Source organism: Drosophila biarmipes, chromosome 2L (genome assembly GCF_025231255.1).
Source record: "Drosophila biarmipes strain raj3 chromosome 2L, RU_DBia_V1.1, whole genome shotgun sequence".
Lineage (NCBI taxonomy): Eukaryota > Metazoa > Arthropoda > Insecta > Diptera > Drosophilidae > Drosophila > Drosophila biarmipes.
In genome coordinates this window covers 14,973,041-14,991,553 of record NC_066612.1, presented here as the reverse complement: position 1 = coordinate 14,991,553, position 18,513 = coordinate 14,973,041, and the positions used below count along the sequence as shown (strand labels likewise).

General features: G+C 38.2%; 4 protein-coding genes across 6 annotated transcripts; 3 read left to right on the top strand and 1 right to left on the bottom strand.

The window, feature by feature from the left end:
* The first annotated feature begins 191 nt into the window (after positions 1 to 191).
* LOC108033353 (uncharacterized) lies at positions 192 to 2,169 on the top strand. Of its 3 annotated transcripts, none has more exons than XM_050885388.1 (4): positions 192 to 488; positions 943 to 1,081; positions 1,149 to 1,577; positions 1,656 to 2,169. In XM_050885388.1, exons 1-4 carry the CDS (start codon positions 339 to 341, stop codon positions 2,027 to 2,029), a joined length of 1,092 nt encoding a protein of 363 aa, XP_050741345.1. In that variant the 5' UTR covers positions 192 to 338; the 3' UTR covers positions 2,030 to 2,169. The 3 variants fall into 3 exon arrangements, with proteins under 3 accessions (XP_050741345.1, XP_043950112.1, XP_016963152.1); XM_044094177.2 differs by having other exon boundaries at positions 1,634 to 1,796; XM_017107663.3 differs by having other exon boundaries at positions 1,149 to 2,167.
* A 231-nt stretch (positions 2,170 to 2,400) lies between these two features.
* LOC108034359 (uncharacterized) lies at positions 2,401 to 3,849 on the top strand. The gene is made up of 3 exons (XM_017109247.3): positions 2,401 to 2,782; positions 2,840 to 3,114; positions 3,173 to 3,849. Exons 1-3 carry the CDS (start codon positions 2,431 to 2,433, stop codon positions 3,824 to 3,826), a joined length of 1,281 nt encoding a protein of 426 aa, XP_016964736.1. The 5' UTR covers positions 2,401 to 2,430; the 3' UTR covers positions 3,827 to 3,849.
* Positions 3,850 to 3,955: 106 nt separating this feature from the next.
* LOC108033279 (uncharacterized) lies at positions 3,956 to 5,590 on the top strand. The gene is made up of 4 exons (XM_050884995.1): positions 3,956 to 4,549; positions 4,604 to 4,872; positions 4,931 to 5,090; positions 5,151 to 5,590. The coding sequence occupies exons 1-4, from the start codon at positions 4,234 to 4,236 to the stop codon at positions 5,588 to 5,590; spliced, it is 1,185 nt and encodes a 394-aa protein (XP_050740952.1). The 5' UTR covers positions 3,956 to 4,233.
* A 75-nt stretch (positions 5,591 to 5,665) lies between these two features.
* LOC108034278 (uncharacterized) lies at positions 5,666 to 12,638 on the bottom strand. The gene is made up of 9 exons (XM_017109137.3): positions 12,316 to 12,638; positions 9,958 to 10,103; positions 9,705 to 9,899; positions 8,894 to 8,985; positions 8,692 to 8,829; positions 7,778 to 7,932; positions 6,913 to 7,579; positions 6,587 to 6,685; positions 5,666 to 6,522 (listed from the first exon to the last, which is right to left on the bottom strand). The coding sequence occupies exons 1-9, from the start codon at positions 12,327 to 12,329 to the stop codon at positions 5,971 to 5,973; spliced, it is 2,058 nt and encodes a 685-aa protein (XP_016964626.1). The 5' UTR covers positions 12,330 to 12,638; the 3' UTR covers positions 5,666 to 5,970.
* Positions 12,639 to 18,513: the final 5,875 nt, after the last annotated feature.

The window sequence follows — 18,513 nt, the reverse complement described above, 5'->3', positions numbered from 1 at the left end:
TTCATCATTACATCTGTTTAATGCCAGACTCTGTATCAAGAACACAGCCATAAGCCAAATCTTATCACCCTGCATATCCGAACAACAATATTAGTTATACTACTACTCCTATAGGCTTGCAGCTGTTCATTCAATAGATGTAATAGTGTGAACAATTTGCTCAGAAAATAAAAACTGAACGAGGTTCTATTTTTGCTCAGTTGTGCACGGCCCACTGTAGCTATAGTTGGCTGAGTGGAAAGTGTCGGAAAAGTCGCTCAGCCCTAGCTGTTTTCTAGAAAGCAGAGAGTGAGATCGAACGTATACGTAATACGTCCACCTTGCGTATACGCAACATAATGCTCAGCCGTAGTGAGTGCGAGAAAATATTGAAAAATGTACACAACAGTGCCGGAAAGGAGAAATTATTGGACTATCACTTGGCTAGAGATCTCAGTGCGATCGGTTATCTTGGGGACTACTATTCACTGACTCTAAGATATTGCTATGTAAGTATAATATAGACTTTACTAAAGTGGTATTATCTTAATGGTTTATCTCTTGATGTAAGATACAATGTTAACTTTTTTAAAAAATATGGGGATGTAAGCGTGTGTCTATAATAAATAGTAGAGCAAGATAAGTGTCCATAAGGGTATTTAATGGCCATTTTAGTGACATAAAACAATTTTTAATGGAAAATAAAATGTGAAATATGAAAGAAAACTATAAATACGATACTTATGGGTTGGCGCACTCAATCGTAGGTACATAACAACCTTTTGATTTCTTATCAATATATTATTGCTTGCATAGTATTTAGTCGACAGATTTTAATCAATTACATTGGAGGAGACTAATTAGTGAAATCAGAAGATAACCGTTGTCAGTCACATCTAGAAAATAATTTGCATTTTCGCAGCATAGCAACCTATATGTTTATATTTTGTGACCTACTTTTAGGAGGCCGATGAAGGCGCAAGAGAAATTCAACTTTTTGTTAAAGCTATGCCCCAGCAAAGTGCGGAAGTGTCTAAGGAGGAAATTTTTCAAAAAGAGTCTTGGCTTTACGAGAATCTTATAAGAAAAATGCAAAAATGTTGTAAGTAAGAGAATATTAAAGAAATAAAGTCGACTAATTTGTGTAACCATATAAATCCCATTTACAGCCACCATAAAATGGAGCCCTGACTGTGTTTACACTCGGAATGATTTAATAGTTCTAGAGGACATTAGACTGAAGGGTTTCAGATCAGCTGGTTCGGCAGAGTTTAATGAGGTTTTCATGGAACAATTGATCAAATCAATGGCAGCCTTTCATGCTGCTGGTTTGGTACATGAACATCAAACTAAAACCAATATAGGTCAGGCCTATGGTGATCGTTTGCTAGAGATCACCGTGGGCTCTGATATAGCCTGGTTCACCACAGGACTTTCGGCTGTCCTCGCTGCTGTTCGAAGTCTTCCCCAGTATCAGGAAAATAGGGAACTATCTTTTATAGACAACAAACTTTGGACCATAATGGAGGAGATCTATGAGCAGGCTGCACCTTCGAAAAAGTTCAAGAATGTCCTTTGCCATCGTGACCTTTGGGCAGGTAATATTTTCTTTCCCTCGGAAAATACCGGACCCGCTTTGCTAATTGATTTTCAGACCTGTCGCTACACTCCCCCAGCATCAGACCTTAATTTCTGTCTTCACATGAATTTGAGTTCAAAGAATCGAAAGCAAGTGGAAGGGAAGTGCATTGACTTGTATCACAAACTCTTGCTGGAGAATCTTTCGGAGCTTGACCTTGGGAATCTAGCGATTTCCAAATCAGAACTGATTGAATCCTACGAAGAATTTCGTTTGTTTGGAGTGGTCTACAGAGCTGTAGCTGCTACGGTTGTAAAGGTTCCCATCGAGTTTGTTACAAATGATTTCAAGTATGTGGATCGCAGCCGAGTGATCCTCTCTTATATGAAAACGAATGAAGAGTTTGGCACCTACATGCAGGAGTGTTGTGTGGATGTCATGGAAGTGGCCTTGGCCAGGGCAAAAAAGTGAAGAAATCTTGCTGATAAGGATCACGTTTTAAGTTGATAAGCAGAGGTTGTAAATAAAAAAAATTAAATTTTCTAAACGAAACGTAAATACTCTTTTTTATAATAAATGTTTTGTTATCTTCAAAGGTAACTATAATAAAGCTACCATAACTTTGTACATTTATTAACAAGAGTGCTGTAGTAAAAAAATTAAATTTATAACTTTTGGTAATCTTCCGGATTTTTTACAGCACCTGAACAATGGTTTTTAAATAAATAATTATTGTGGTTCATTTCTTGAGTTCCTTACGCCCCAATATTATAGGGTAAGTCCTCTTGGTATAACAATCAAAGCCAACTGAATAAGAAAACAGTTTCAATTCAACCGTCAAAGTGCTCAGTCGTGGTAGTGGATTTCTAAAAATGAGTAACGACCAATATAAGCCAGTTCTAGCGCGGAAAAATCGTACGGAATTGTTTACTACAGAAGAGTGTAAAGAGATATTGGCCCATTTATTAACCGATAAGAACGAAAAGGGGCACCTACTAAGCTTTGATATAGTGCCAGCCACAGAACATGTGGGTTTTCTGGGTGAATACTATCACTTGTACCTTCGGTATCAGTTGGAGGGTCAAAAGGACGAACAAACATCTCGATTGTTTGTCAAGTCGGTGATCTTCCAAAATGCTGATATGGAATTCTACATGGAGAAAATAGGCCTTATCAAGAAGGAGAGTAAGCTGTATGAAGTGCTGAACGAGCTAAAGAAGTTTTGTAAGTGTGTCGACTAAAGGTGCTGTTAAAGAAGATTATATATTAACGTAACAAAAGCTCCCCATGTTTGGTGTGCCAAGAGCTATTTCACTCGCAAGGATCTGTTTGTGATGCAAAATGTGGAGGACATGGGCTACGTGGCGCTACCTTCGGGAACTCGCTTTCTTAGTGAGAATCAGATGGGACCCATTTTAAAATCACTGGCTACGTTGCACGCCAGTAGTATTGCCTACGAAAAACAGAAGGGGAAAACCATTGGAGTGGAGTTGAGAGAGTGGCTAAAAGAAGTCTCTGTTAGCCCGGATGTTGAGTGGTATACTACGGGTTTACGAGTAAGTGAGAAGTTTTTAGAGATAAACCTTCTTTATCTTATGTTTTTCGTTTATTCAGGCTATCCTGGCAGTGGCTGCCACCCATCCGTGTGTGCAAGATGATGTCGAGGGCCAAGAGTTTATAGCAGCCCAGTTGCCGAGACATCTGGACAGGGTTTACTACATGGTTAATCCTTCACCAGTTCATAGGAACGTCTTTGTGCACCGAGATGCCTGGGGTGCGAATGTCTTTTACCACCGTGAGCAGCCACAGGAGAAACGATCTGTTCTGGTGGACTTTCAACTGTGTCGTTATTCCCCACCTGCCATGGACTTCCATCTGGTCAGCTATCTAAATTTGGAACCTTCAAAAAGAAAACAGATCATTGGGAGTCTGATTGAAACCTATTACAACGCCTTGGTTGAGGAACTTCAAGAAATGGGTGTTGATCCCAATCAGGAACAACTAAGCAAACAGGAATTCGAGCAATCCCTGAGGGACTTTGAATTGTTCGGAGTGACCTACAATTGCATAGCGGCAACCATTCTCCATTTACCTGATAATTATCTGAAGAAGCTGAAGGCTGAACGTCCGGCGGATTTCCATCGCTTTTGCAATGTGGACCGCACGGAAGACGTTCTCCGTCTGATGAAAGATCACCCTGAGTTCGCTGATTATATGTACGAGTGTGTGGGGGATCTGCTGGCCCTAACATATCATAAACGAAACTGATTAAAGGAACTTGTAGCTCACTATATTTTTCTGTCCCCCTGGTAACACTCGGGATCCTATCAGTTTGGTTTGTTCTCTCTGTTTTGCAATCTCTCGGTATTATCTTATCGCTTAAGTTTGATGGGGTTTGTTATTCACGTTTTTTGGGGTATCTTAGCTTTTTAAATGAATTTGTTTTCAGATAACAGCTTTATAAAATATTCTTTCTACAAGATTCTATTAAGTTATAAAGGCATTAGGGTAACCTAGATGATAGATAGAACACCTACCTATCTTGCCCTCTCTTAAGATTATTTTGATATCTTACCCCACAAAATCATAAAAAATATATATCTTGAGGTAGATTCTCAAGTAATTTTACTTATACTTCAGAAACGGAGTGGATAACACCTATTAGTTCTTCAACAATGGATCTATTAAGTTCAGATGAATGCCATCTTATAGCCCATAGAACGATTCCAGAGATCGACAAGTCCAATCTTATAATTCTAAATTCCCAGCTGGATGCAGGTTCCAGTGATCTAATGGGATACATGGGAGAGTACTATAAACTTTACTTGGAGGTAGAGGATATAGGAGAAAAGAAAAAATATTTCCTACACTATTTTATCAAAAGTTTGCCCCGCAAAAACGAGCCACAAAGGGAAGAGTGCGCACGCAAGGGAGTTTTTCCTAAGGAAGCTGCCGTCTACACCCGTTTATTACCGAAAATTCAGCAATATGGTAAGAAAGCTGATAAATTAACACTTTGTTAAACTAAACAACATGTCTTTTTAGCCACAAAGAAGTTGTTTCCCGAATGTTACTACAGTCGGCCAGATATCCTAGTGTTAGAAGATCTTACCCAGAACTACAGACATCTCAAAGCCACAGAGAGCTATACCTTGGATCATTATAAACTGGTTTTGGAACACCTTTCAGAGTTACATGCTGCAAGTATTGCTTGGGAAGAAATCGAACACTTAAATATTTACGAAAATTACAAAGATGTGCTTACTGAATTGCATTTGGATTCAAATAATTCTTGGTACATAACTGGACTTAAGGTTGGTAATACGTAATACGAGTGTTCATTTTTATAAAACACACTCTTTAATTCTGTAGGCCATTGTTTTTTTAGCAGCTCGTCATCCGCAATACCAAACAAGAAAAGCACAAGAATTTGTCCAAGATAAGCTCTACAACCTTCTTACCAAAGCCGAAGAATTGGTTGAACCCTCACAGGCTATAAGGAATGTGCTTTGTCACCGTGATGCCTGGGATCGTAATATCCTTTATCATTTTGAAAAAGATTCTGAATTACCCAATGCCTGTTGCATTGTAGATTTTCAAATCGCCAAGTACTGTTCTCCCACCTTAGATGTTTTATTCCTACTTTATATTGTTGCCCCCGCTGAAGTCAGAAGGGAGATATATGACGAGTGTCTCGAGCACTATTATAGATGCCTAGAATCTTATCTCGACCGCCTGGGATTGAAAAAGGATCTTATAACCCGAGAGATCTTCATGAAAGAATGCCACAGAACACGATTAGCTGCCCTTCTTATTTGGGCTCTCACCGAGCCTCAGACGAAAATGTCACCTAGCATTTTCAATAGATTGCGATCCCAAGAACCAGAGAAGTTTGACTATTACCTCAACGTCGATCGGAGTGACCTGTTACTAAGGGTAATGGAGATTCAACCTGGCTATGAGGAGACTATCATGTCGCCCATCCGGGAACTGGTAGATTACCTCATGGAGAATGAGAACTTAAATGACTGAAAGCTTTTTTGTTATCTGTAGATAAATTTGGTTTTCTGTAATTCTTTGTTGTTCTAAAATAAAAATTCTATAAAATTTAATTTCGAAAAATTTCACTTTATTCGGAACCTAGTTGTAGAGAGAGTCGCCTAGCTATAGTCACATAAATACATGGGTAAATTTCGACAAACAATTTAGCTAGCTAGAAAATTTCAGGCATATGTGGCTCAAAGCAAGATCATCCCGGAGATCTGCATAGCAAGTAAGAGGTTTCCCAAATGGATTTCAAAGGCGGCAAGCTAATCAGTCCAGCAATCCTCGTCGTCCTCCTCGTCGAAGTCGCGCACATTGAAGTCCTCGTGGAACAGGTCCTCGCCCTCCTCCTCCGAGGACTCCGACTGTCATCTGTGGCCATTGACGCGCTGCGGCAGTCCGACCACGCCCACTCCCTTGGGCGGTCTGGGTATCCGGATGCTGGTGGACGGACCAGCCAAGTTTGCTGCCGATCCCGAAGCTGACCCCGCATTGGTTTTCCCAGAGACACTTGGTATCAACTGGGCGTTCAGAATGGTCGTGTGCTCGAAACAATTGCAGCAGTACTTGTCGCATCTGACCACCATAATCAGTCCCGCCATCACCCAAATTAGCAATCCCGGCCAGGAATGTACGGCGCAGCCACTGAACAGGATCACACCCATCAGCAGCGACATTCCACAGATCACGGGACTCACGTTGATCACACTGCCCGTATACTTGGGTATGAATCCCATCATTATGGTTACAATCAGCACTCCAATTCCACCTGTCAGAGCCGCCGGAGCCCAGTGCATCATCAGACCAGCCATGCAGAGGGCAATACCCAGTCCAATCACCACAATGGCGAACATGGTTACGCGCCAGGAACTCACTGTGGGCACTCGCACACTGCGCTCCAAGGGACCTGCTGTGGTTACCTAGATTAAGAAAAGTTGTATATTCAAAATAAATACAATAAAGGGAATTTTCACTGGTTCTTACCTTAATCTTCTCGCGATACTCATCCACAATGGCATCAATGTCCGTTGAGGTGTCCGAATCGCTCTTGTCAAACTTATCCGGGTACTCAAAGTCAGATGGCTTTGAAAATAAATTTTAAGAGTTATATTTAAGTAACAAAATATTACAATACTTCAGCACAATCTATTATTATTATTAAATGGATTTGCAAGTTGTGCTTCTAACATAAAACTTCGAAGTTAGAAGAAGATAATAACGTAACAATTAAATACTATTCACAAATTAAATATTTATAATCAAAGACTTTTATAAACTATCATGTTAATTAAATTTCCAGCTCCACTCACCGGAGGCTCCCCATCGGACAGAATGGTGGACTCCACATCCCTGCCCTCCCGTTGCGGACACGGCGATGTGGGTTCGCCCAGTAGTAGCCACTCCTTCTCCAGCTCCTGTTTATTTCTGGGCTTCGTCTTCGGCTTCTTCAGGCCACTGTGCTTGGGCAGACCGATCTTCCAGAGACTCCTCTTCAAGCGGCTAGAACTGGAAGTTGCTGAACTGCTGTAACTGCTGCTCTTGGCAATGGGTGCTGTGGACAGACGACTGTACGACAGTGAAGACTCGCTGCTGGGGGCCATGAACTTGGGTCTGTAGGGGACATACAGGAGATAGAAGGCTCGCAGGAATACCCCGCCCATGTGACCGGCGGCTAGTGTATAACTGAGATGCTGCAATGGACAGGCGAAGGCCAACATGGCGCACATGCTGCCGGCAATGAACACGGCCAGCACGGGATTTCCACTCTCCGAGCTCTCGTAACTGATCTGCTTGGACAGTATGCGCCACTCCGAGGTGGCCAGGCGCACCACAATGCCATATAGTTCCGGAAAGAGCTCCAGAAAGGCCGCCGAACTGGTTAGGAGCAACATACATGCCGAGGCAGGCACCAACTTATGGAAGCCACTTTCGTCTAGGATGTTGAATAATGGTACGGCTACATAGTCTTCGTGGGTTCTGAAAATAAGTATCAATACAACCATTACAGTAAACAAGGTTAATAATGCACATAGAGTTTGTCAGATGAAAAATTAGTTTCCACATTGGTCAATAAAATCCACTACAACTAATCATAAAAACTTATTTAATTCACAGAAACAGATCTGAGTAAATAAATTTGTAGTATGTCAATGGCTATCTCATTATCAAACTTACTTGTAGTGCACCATGGTGGAGAGACAAAAGGCTGTCAGCAGCAGCGAAACGCTGACCAATCCGGTGATTAAGGTCGCCGTGAATCGTCCACTTCGATGTTGTTGGGGCCAATCGCTGGGGAAGGAGTACGTGAGCAGGGCTGTGGCCAGGAAGACCTAAAGGTGGTGGTTAGAACCAGTTATTAGCCGGATAATTCCTCAAATAGCAGCTAAGCTAATAACAGACGTCTTTAGTCTGCATTTGTTGTTTACCCTATACAAAACTGTTCTATTCCCTAAGATTTCCTAAGATGATATCAATATCCTAAGAAAAATATTATTTATATGAAATTATAACTTTTCTTTACTTTTCTTTACTTATCACTTTTAAGGTATTTTTTCCAGTTATAGGATTAAAAATATAAGCCTTAAAATACGAGCAACTTTGAATATGTATTTAAGAAGTAAAGAAGTATCTTGAAATAAGTAGCTAGTCCTTGAACAATACATATCATAAAGCTTTTATTAAAAAGTTTGAAACTGGTATCCAATTAAGTAACCCCAAGACTTTGTTTTAAGGGAGATTTTAAGAGTGTTACCGAATGCGGCTTCATGGGAAGCCAAGTTTCTTGCGAGTTTTTGCTGTCTGACTGGCGGTTTTTCACCTAGGAATGCCGGAGAAAAGGGGGCTGGAAAACAAAAACGAAACGCGGCAGAACGTGTCATAATCAAAAGCCCGTATCCTGTGCCTTCAGCCGCGGTCACGCAATTGTTCCCAGTCACGACAGCGAAAATCGATGGCAGTCGGCAAACAAAAAAAAGGGAAACCCTCTAAACATAAAAAACTCAGACTGGCACAGTGCACTGACCCAATAACGAAGTTCCAGATGGTAGGTGGTAGTTGGGGACTGGGATTCTATGGCTACGACCACTTACACTGCTAATGCCATCGGGCTGGAAGTAGTTGTCCGCAGACCAGGCCAACATGTCGCCCCGCCACCAGCCGACGGCGCTGAGAATGGCGTTCAGGCCGAACATTCCGAGTGTCAGGATGAGGCTGAAGGCCCTCGAGTGCTGTGAATACGTTAATGCAATGAGAGTGGGTGTCTAGATTTGGACTTGGGCAAGGAGTACCCACCTCCAGGCCCAGCATGAACATCCCAGTGACGAGGAAGACAACGGAGACGCCAAGAACATCCGGCCATGGCTCGTTCGCGGGTGCATTGCGGCCTGAAAGTAGGCAACGTTTTATTTTGCAGTTAGCCAACACAGTTCGTGACGAAATATTGAGTATACGTGAATAAAATAAGTTTCATTAAAAACGTGACTTTAAGTAATGTTTATAAATATAATTCAATTAATAGGATTGGGCTTAATAGCCTGAAAATATTTCTAGCTTTATGTTTTAAGCCCTGAATTTTGTGTTTTGAACTATTTTTAGTATTTGTTATTATAGTTTCCATTTGGTTTCACTTTGCCAGATTTAATTTTAGCAAATGCAATAACCTGGGCCAATACTGAAAAAAATACCATTCCTTTTCTTAGATATTTCAGATATTTACTTACATATTTATATTTAGATATTCCCTAAAATGTATGTATTAAGTGTAAACAAGATGAACAAATTGTTTTAGTTTTTAGTTTTTTAAAAGAAAGTCAAATAAAGTGAACTTTAGATTTTAATATATGAAAGCTCTGATCGCACAACAATTTACTTTCCTTTTGATTATCCTAACTGTTACTTGCTTAATTATTTTATTATTTTATTATTTTTTATTATTATTTTTTATATATTTGTGTTTATTATTTTTTGCATTTTTTATTGTTCGCATAACGATATATTTAAATTGGATATTTTGTAATAATTTTTGTAATAATTTTTTGTATTTCCATTTTGTTGTGAGCATTTCTGCTGACTTTAATTTACTTCAGTCACATTTCCTACTCACCCAGTATGAGGATCCTGGCCAGACCCCCGGTCATGGCATCCAAACAGGCGCTGAGGGTCCTGGCCAGGGCGGCACAGGCACACATGGCCGCCAGAGCATCCAGCCATGTGGCCAAAAACAAGCAGCCAAAGTCAAACTTATTCGTGGCCCTCACATACGCCATTTGCAGGCTGCGAAGACTTGTTTTGCAACGTGCTGGAATAATGTATCTTAGCTTGGAATATTTATGCAATACATATCGCCCGACTCTCACCCGCCAGTGTGCCATAGATGGTGGCCAAAAGGACGGCGAACAGCAGGCTCGGAGCGGATGCCTCATTGTAGACAATCAGATACGAGATTACCGAGGTTCCCAGGGCCAAACGGGCGCCACTCCCACTGCAGAGCACGTCCAGCAGGCTGCAAGGATAAGGGAAGGGACAAAATGGGGTAAATTAAATTGTATTGCCCGGGAGCCTTGGCCTAATGAATATAAAATTGTGGAAATTAGGCTGAAAGATTCGCTTGCTCTCAAATGAATGTAGGAGGCCAGAATACCAAGTGGTTTTGGTAATTCAACACCGGCGTCTCCTAATGAGCTTTTTATTTTTATTGCCAGCTTACTTTTAAGTTAACTCCTTAGTCTTTTCCTGGGGCAAAAAATTATTACTAAATCAAAGTCTACAACACTTGTGTCTCTTTTATGAGTGCTCGGATTACAAACCAAAAATGTAGACAGCAGTTAAAAAATAAAAAAAATAATTAAGGCTAAAGCACATTTTTCCTGCATAACAATATTGACGTGATGACTCTGTCACCTTCGCCAGGAAATGACTTTTGTGGTTAGACACCCATACAATCACAGAGAATGGAGGGTCCGCACAACCACAACTGTAACCACAACCACGTGTGTGTTAACACGGACAGGAAGGACATGCAAATTTTTTGGCTGCCAATTTTTTGGCGCCAAGATGGCACTGCGATGAAGTACACACGAAAAAATATGCTTTCCACTAAGCTCTTCAAGTATGTATGTATATATCACCCGATCTCACAAAATGCTGCCATGAAATATTTTGTTTAGTATGTGTAAAGTACTGTACACTTAGATATTAAAAAAAAACGGTTTTATTTTTCAATAAAATGTTTATATTAGATGAAGTATTACTTAAACACGTGAATATATTTCTAAGAATTCTAACAACTTTTTTTTTTAAATGTATAAATATGTCGATCGAAAAATTGTGATTTATTTTATTTCTTTGAATATTTATACTTGGTGAATAACACAATAACTTATTATATGAAGTATTAGTTAAATATTTTGTTGTTAAGTTGGTAATGCGATGGATTAAACAACAAAATTATTTCAGATTAGTCATGTCTAAACATTTCTCGGCATTCCAACAACGGTTTTTTTAATTATAAATTTTTGTAGATCTAAAAATTGTGATTTATATTATTTGGTTGAATAATTATATTGGGGGAATAAGACTTGAATATTTTTTAAAGTGTGAAAAGAAAGAGGGAAAGTGGTGAAAGGAGACTGCGGTTGTTTGTTCTTTGTGGCTTGCCCAGCTTTCGGATGCTATGAGTCATTCGGGGATATCCTCTTACACCATTGAAATTGGAGCTCCCACAGCAAGCCACCCATTTCCCCACTTTCCCTGTCCAATTTTCTTCTGATTGTAATTATGTGTACTTTTCATGCATATTTTAGGCAGCTCGATTATCCTAATTACATGACTAGCTGCTGGAGGTTTTCCACACCTCTTTGTCCTTGCTGCGACTGGGAGGTAATAATAGGTGGTGTAAGTTTGGGACGCTCTACTAACGAATCCTCGCTAATCCGTCACACATCTTAGTCTATTTTTAGTGAAAATGTTTGAGAAAGTAAATAAATAAATAAATATCACAGCACGTCGCCTCAATTTGCCTGCCCTTTTTCTTTTGTCTCTGCTTGTGTGGGATTAGAGATAGCAAAACGCGTGGCTAACAAGCTGAAATAAGTAAAAAAGTGGAACAAGTTTGTTATGTTGCATACAACTTCGTTATAGTCATGATATGACGGAATAGTTATAACAAAAGAATACTTGTAAAATTCCCGGAAACGCCTGATTTTAATAAAGAATAGTTATGAATGAAGAAAAGAATCAAGGGAATTTGCAAAGAAGTGTACTAGAACAATTTGAGTTCAGGGAACTAGTGCGATTTATCTAGAATTAATGGTCGCTTCTTGCAATTTAAGTACATTGGGTCTTAACAATTAATTTAATTAGTTTGCAAGTGCTCTTCTGTTTCTGAAATTAAGAAGCCACAGCCCAGGCATATCAAGTATACGCACTTTGGGCGGCCGGCTGTCTTGGCAAAGGCAAAATGAATGTGAGAAAGCCAGTCAGTGTGACGCCGCTAGGAGAAAAACAAAATAGAAAGTACCAGGCTGAAGACAACAACAAAACAAGAAGGAGGAGAACCAGAACGAGGAAGAAAACCCACACACGTTGCAATCAAAAATCAATTTATTGATTACACGACAAATATCAGTCATAACAACTATCAGATACGGTCGAAACGGCTGTCTAGTATATGCCAAATGTATATATGATGGGAATGAATATGGCTAGAATCCTACCTGCCACTCGACATGGTCGATGTTGTTGCTGTTGTAAATATCGCTTTTGTGGGTTTCCCTCGGCTGGCAGTTGGCCAGGTTCAAAATGTGATTTGTTGCTGGTCTTGTGGCACAACTCTGCCAGCAGTGGCACGCATTTTGGGCTCTCTTTAATTTTATAATTATATTCAGATACTTTGACACTTGAGCTTTGGCCTTTAATTGGCCAAGTCGTTCGAAAGATAAATTCGGCTCCTTGACACGTAACCTGGGAAAATAGGCGTGAAAATTCGCAGGTAACGCGTAACCGCTTGCTTGAATTGGCCGCAATCCACTGACTGCTCACTTGAAGCTTTTCCTTGGCCGTCCAAGGAGCTTTCACCCGATTCCGACGCACAGCTGTCCGCCGGAATCGGAATCGTACTATAGCTCGGATATGGGTTCGGAGTGAAAACTGTCCTGCGCACTGGGCATTGTTTACGTTTACAGTTGGTTGGCCTGCCTTCTGCTCTTTGGTGGGAAAGTGTGGAAATGTGGGCTGAGCGGGGAGGAAAATCCGGAGGGTCATTGCTTTTGATGCTCCCCAAGTGTTCCCCAAGTGCAATCTCTTCGCGTAGTTAATGCCTTATATTACTTCCTTGGCTGCACTTTCGTTTTCCCACAAGGTCTGTTAATTGGGTTTATTTTAAGCCATGCTTTTAATGTAAGAATATTCGTGAAATTCTAAAACTACAATAAAAGACACACAAATGTTGTTTAAATAATTCTAAATTAAGCATGTTTAACCGTAGAAGCTGGAAAATCTGGTTATTTATTTTTTTTTTCCAAAATAACAGTCTAGACAACTTGTTTATAGTTTTGTTTCGGACTCCTCTATAATAAATTCAAACAAGACTGCATTTCAAGTCACGTAGAAAGATATATACAAATAAAAGTGTACAGTTTTCAAAGATAAATTTAAGACAGAAATGAATATAAGTATAAATGGTTGCCATTCCTATAATGTAATGAAGTTTTTTATAATTGTCCTTCCAGCAATTAAAATAATTATTTGACACTTGTCTTTACAAATTTTATTCATTTAAGGTCAAGTATGTCTAAATCATTGAGATGTCTAGCTAAGATACTTGAAATGGTATAACTTTAGTAATTCCTAGAAGCTGCCTTTGAAGTAAATCAACTTATAACAAAAATATTTAAAATTCAACAACTATGGAGGAAAAGATAAGTAAACAATGACAGAAGTCTGACAAAGAATATTGTTTAGTCAACAAAAACACATTTTGAATCATCAATTAACAATAACTCGCATTTTTTTAAAATTTACGCCTTCAAACGATATTTTCACACCTACAATGTCTTTGCTTTTCACTCATCTATAAGTAATGCAAACAAATTACGAGTTCTTAAAGTAAATGTATGTATAAAGAGTCAAAAGATATCCTATACTATCTTTTCAATTGGATTTGAATTAAGAAAAAGTCTTCCTTATTATATAATAACATCCAACTAATAAATTAATGTTGAATTCACCCCGAAGAATGTTGCATTCCAAAGTTGCTAGATCTGGCATTTATCCGAGAAGACGACCTTGACTTGTGCAAATAACTCCCGCATTTGTGCTAAAATTCGAAACAAACAAATGAGAGAAGCGGGTAAAATAAACAGCTAAGACGGCAATCAAGCTGATCGCAGACCTTGTGGTAATCAAAGAGATAAACATATAGATAGATCCATAGAATCGCATCCCCTCGAGAGTGTTCTAATTTCGGCAAAAGGGTAAAAACTAGCGGAGCTGGCTTCAATGGCGATTTATGATTTTGTCTTGAATGAAACGGGTTTTCTGCGGACCATTAAACGGAAAACAACGGCCATAAAAATCAAAATAATAAAAGCCAAACTATCTAAACCTATAACAAGACATTTAATTCGAACGTGTGCACTTCAGCAAAGTATCTCTGGAGGTTTGTAGAGGCTGCTCTCATCAAATCAACGACTCCTAAGTTCGACCTTCTGGCCAAATTTGTCAGTTATTTTGACCTTTTCACTTATGATTTGTTTACTAATTCAATTTCAAGTTTTTTTTTCTCCTACATGGTTGAGGTTATCCAGTTTGGTTTATAAATAAACTTTTGGTGAAATTAATGGCTATTTTAAGCCGCCCTCACCTATTTGATAGAGTTTAATTTAATTTATTATAATGTTTGAGAAAGAAATCTTCAGGTCAATGCCAATGATCCGTCGATTTTCTTACAACATTTTACAACTCCTTTGGGTGTGACAGATGTTCACGATAAGACTTTAGAGCGTTTATGTTAATTGAAATCAAAGCCAGAAACAATATAATCAAAATTCAATGCCACTTCGGCTTAAGATTTAGTGTTTCGTTCGATCTTTTTCCATGGGCTTTGGGAATGTGGCTCTATGAAGTCGGAAGTTGTTGGTCAGGTTTACAGAAAACACATTATTGAACGAAGCAATTATGATGTGCTGTGGCAGACCAATGCTCAACAGAAACATCGAATAATTAGTTTCTAAAATATCCATATTTTTTGGCACCCCCATAAATATTCAACAAGAGAAGAACTCTTAAATTATAATATTTTTGACGTAGTAATTAACATACAGTCGTTAACATTTTAATTCTGATGAGTCACAGCCCATGTATATTTATGGGAAAGAATAAGGTAAAAATAAAACGAAAAGCCGGTACATTTAAATATTTTAACACACAGTTTATTAAAAAATCTATTCTTTTATTTACCATTATAAAAAGTAGTTTTATTGAAATGTAAATTTTATTTATTTATTTATTCTCAGAGAGAGGGTAATTGAAAAGTACCAAATACCTTTCTAAGGTAATGTGGCCTTAAGCTATGCATGTTTTATAATTATCTACATTTTTGCTGTATCTAGTTTTTATATGAGGTGGTATACATTTATTGATGGAAATGAAAAAACTGAAGCTTTGTATAGAAAATTCAAATTCAACAGGTAATGGCCAAAAATATGGTATTCCATAATCGTAAATTAACGGCTTCTAATGAGATGAAAATTGGTTTCTCAAACAAGAGAACCAGATTGTGTTGGTTATCTAATTCGAAAGAATTCTACCAACTCCACAACGCAATTCTTTTGAAATGAAAAAAACGAGCTTTTCTGAACGAGAATCCCCCCAAGCATATCAAATCTGCAAATAAAGAAAAAATATTAAATACTTCTGGGGCCGAAGACGCAATTAGCACATCGCAAATGAGATTCCTAAGACTCAGAAAATATTGTTTACGGTAGCATATCGAAGGCCTTGAGGTATTGGATTTTTGGCAAATAATTAACGTGCTCCTTATTGTTGTCATGATAAATCATAATTAATAATACGCGCAGCTTAGGCTTCTGGCCAAATGGGCCATCATCGGCATAGGAAATATGAGCAGCATAAAGTCCAAGTCATCGGACAAGCACATGGCATAAAACACGTTCGGTTTCGTACGGAACCCCAGCCGGAAGTCAGATGCCGAAACGAGAATTCTGATAGGAAGTGAAATAGGTTAACGTTCAGACTGGCGCTTGGCTTTATAGACTCGCCATTATGCTGGTTCTAACGGGTTTTATTTTTGGCGAAGGCTACCAGTTGATTCATTTGCGATTGTCTCTTTTGTGGGGTTCTTGTGGACAGCACAATCTCCGAGCTCTAGACTTGGATTCGGAATCGGTCAGAGTTCAGCTTATTTTCGGCGCTCGGTCAACAGGGCACGAGGTTAAATTCTCGAAAAAGGAAATAGCCACTTTTTAACATGCGCCGCGACCTGCTTGCTTTTGATTGCACAGAACAAATGGAATTTGGATATTTGGGGTTTAATTATGGCGGAAATTTTGCGAACGATAAATTTGGCAGACGGGTTCAAGAGGGGGATATTAAGATTTAGGTGGCGCAGTGTTTTTTAGAGTGGAGTTAACTCTTTGACAACAACTTATGTATATAAGCATTTTCTAACTAATGTGACACTAACACTTTTAAAACTACCTGTTTTTCAGTAAGTATAAATTATTATTGTTTCTCAATTTGAGCGTTTGGCATGTCTCAATTTTAGAACAAGGGATTCTCTTTTTTAAAAAGCAAGCTAAATTATTTACTCAAAGGTGTGAAGTTTGTACTCATTGTAAAAAGAGCATAAATGTACTCAGTTTTTTTTTTATTTTACTTTATTTTTTTTATTTTTTTTTTTTAGAAAATTTTTAATGAAATTAAGAGTTATCTGTACTTAAAGTGATATTATTATGTTCATGCACAATTTTCAAGCCGAAAATTCTCAATTCGACAGCAAAATACTTAAATAAATCTTTCTGAGTACAAAAATATGTAAAATATTTTATTTTTAAATTTTAGATAATTATTGAGTATATTTAAATGATTCAGCTTTAAAATACTTTCATACATATATAAATTTTTGCAATATTCGGCAACCCTGTTGTACAGCTGATAGTATCGATCGAATGTCACTCTCGAAAGTACTCTCTCTTACTTATAAAACAACCACTGCAAACCCTGAAATCATCAGGAACAGCTGGGTCTCCCGCCTTTTTTGCCCCTTTCCTTCAGCCCCCCTAAATCCCCTTTTTGTATCTTTCACTGCGCCTGCGTCACAAATGTCAGAAGCGCCACGCAGTGGGAAACGAAGCTGAGGCGAAAAACAGTCGAAAAATATAAATAATCACATAAAATAAAGCGAACCAGACGCAAAAAGAATGCTCGGAGATCCAGCAAAATAATTTGCATTTTTGGGTTATTAATCGATCAAGTAAGTGCCGGCTAACCCAAAAACAGACATATAAAATAATAAAATAAGCCTAATTTGGTGTAATATATGTACTTCGAACGGTGGCAAAGAAATTTCATTTAAATAGAATTTAATTGGCTTAGAAAGTGAAAGAAAACTCAATAAAATTCTTTTTGTTTTTGTGCCCAACATGTGCTCACGAAATCCGAATATGGCCTTAAGCAGTTTTATAAGGTTTTTGACCCGCAAAACTTCTTGTTAAAAATGCAAATCGAAATCTACAAAACGCACGTAGACAAAACAAACGATATCAAGTCAAATAGCTAAAATTTGCTTATTATGCAATCCGAAAATGTGACGAAATCTTTAAGAATGGCCAGCAAATAATATTTCAATCGATTAACATAACCTGTTTTAAAGGCGAAACAGCAAAATACCAAGACCGCATCGCTGGCTTGGGGTGTGTGAGTGTGAAAGAGGGGAAAAGGAGGAGAAGGAATGGGAAGGAAGGAGAGCCCGAAGTGCATTGTGATGTTGACAATGGGGAAAGAGGATACAAGTTGGCCAAAACTGTATTTAACCAAATTTACGGACAGTCGACTTTCATCTGATTTGCAAATAACGTAAAGGAAAATACGTAAATCGGGATTTGAGGGGAAAGTGAAGTATCGATTTTTATTTTAATAATGAGTTACTGCGATAATTTACCTTCATTTTAAAGCTTTTCGAGCTTAAAGGACAATTTTAGTATATTTTTAACAATTATAACAGCGCAAGCTTTGCGGTATATTTTCAAAAATACAATTATTATTCTCTTAAATTTGAACGGATTTTGGTTTTTTACTCTATATTCTGTGGCTTTTCTTTAAAAGTCTTTTTTAGGCAAATTTCTATTTCTTCCACACAATTCTAAGTCAGTAATAAATTGTGTTTGTTAGAGAAATTGGTGGTTTAAAAGTGAAGTGATTAACAAAATAATTAAACTTCCCCAAAAGTGTTTCGCTTTAGTAAAGATATTTCGTATAATTCATATTATAGAACGACGTTATAAATGGTCATGTATTAAATATTTTAAGGGAAGTAACAAGTAAAAAATGTGGACAAAAAATAGAGAAGCATTAATGCCAGTGGACATTGAGTAACTAACTCAGTTTTTAAAGCTTAAAAAGAATATTAAGAGACTTGAAAAATAAGTAGCAAAATCTTAAATTACTAATGCAGTTTAACACTGGGAAGCATTTTCGGAAAGTGTTTTTTTATAACCAAGTGATTAAGTATCATAAAAGGGCCCTAAAAGTTGTACCCAACCCACCCGAATTAACAAAGAAATGCATCACCCAAGCAAGCTGTAACTTAACTTTAATGTTCCATAACGCTAATTAGTCATGTTCACACTGTCCTTCTAATGCAGCTGGTGATAAATTAAAAAATTATACATACT

What these genes read in the sequence shown, in the direction of transcription:
- LOC108034278 (XM_017109137.3), bottom strand. An exon ending in TCCACCATGGTGCACTACAA is followed by an intron (nt 7,580 to 7,777) that starts GTAAGTTTGATA and finishes ACTTATTTTCAG; the next exon opens with AACCCACGAAGACTATGTAG. An exon ending in TGTCCGATGGGGAGCCTCCG is followed by an intron (nt 6,686 to 6,912) that starts GTGAGTGGAGCT and finishes TTATTTTCAAAG; the next exon opens with CCATCTGACTTTGAGTACCC.
- LOC108034359 (XM_017109247.3), top strand. Translation starts at nt 2,431, where the DNA reads ATGAGTAACGACCAATATAAGCCAGTTCTAGCGCGGAAAAATCGTACG. An exon ending in GAACGAGCTAAAGAAGTTTT is followed by an intron (nt 2,783 to 2,839) that starts GTAAGTGTGTCG and finishes ACGTAACAAAAG; the next exon opens with CTCCCCATGTTTGGTGTGCC. An exon ending in GGTATACTACGGGTTTACGA is followed by an intron (nt 3,115 to 3,172) that starts GTAAGTGAGAAG and finishes TCGTTTATTCAG; the next exon opens with GCTATCCTGGCAGTGGCTGC.
- LOC108033279 (XM_050884995.1), top strand. Translation starts at nt 4,234, where the DNA reads ATGGATCTATTAAGTTCAGATGAATGCCATCTTATAGCCCATAGAACG. An exon ending in ACCGAAAATTCAGCAATATG is followed by an intron (nt 4,550 to 4,603) that starts GTAAGAAAGCTG and finishes ATGTCTTTTTAG; the next exon opens with CCACAAAGAAGTTGTTTCCC. An exon ending in TCACCGTGATGCCTGGGATC is followed by an intron (nt 5,091 to 5,150) that starts GTAATATCCTTT and finishes GTTGCATTGTAG; the next exon opens with ATTTTCAAATCGCCAAGTAC.
- LOC108033353 (XM_017107663.3), top strand. Translation starts at nt 339, where the DNA reads ATGCTCAGCCGTAGTGAGTGCGAGAAAATATTGAAAAATGTACACAAC. An exon ending in TGACTCTAAGATATTGCTAT is followed by an intron (nt 489 to 942) that starts GTAAGTATAATA and finishes ACCTACTTTTAG; the next exon opens with GAGGCCGATGAAGGCGCAAG. An exon ending in AAGAAAAATGCAAAAATGTT is followed by an intron (nt 1,082 to 1,148) that starts GTAAGTAAGAGA and finishes TCCCATTTACAG; the next exon opens with CCACCATAAAATGGAGCCCT.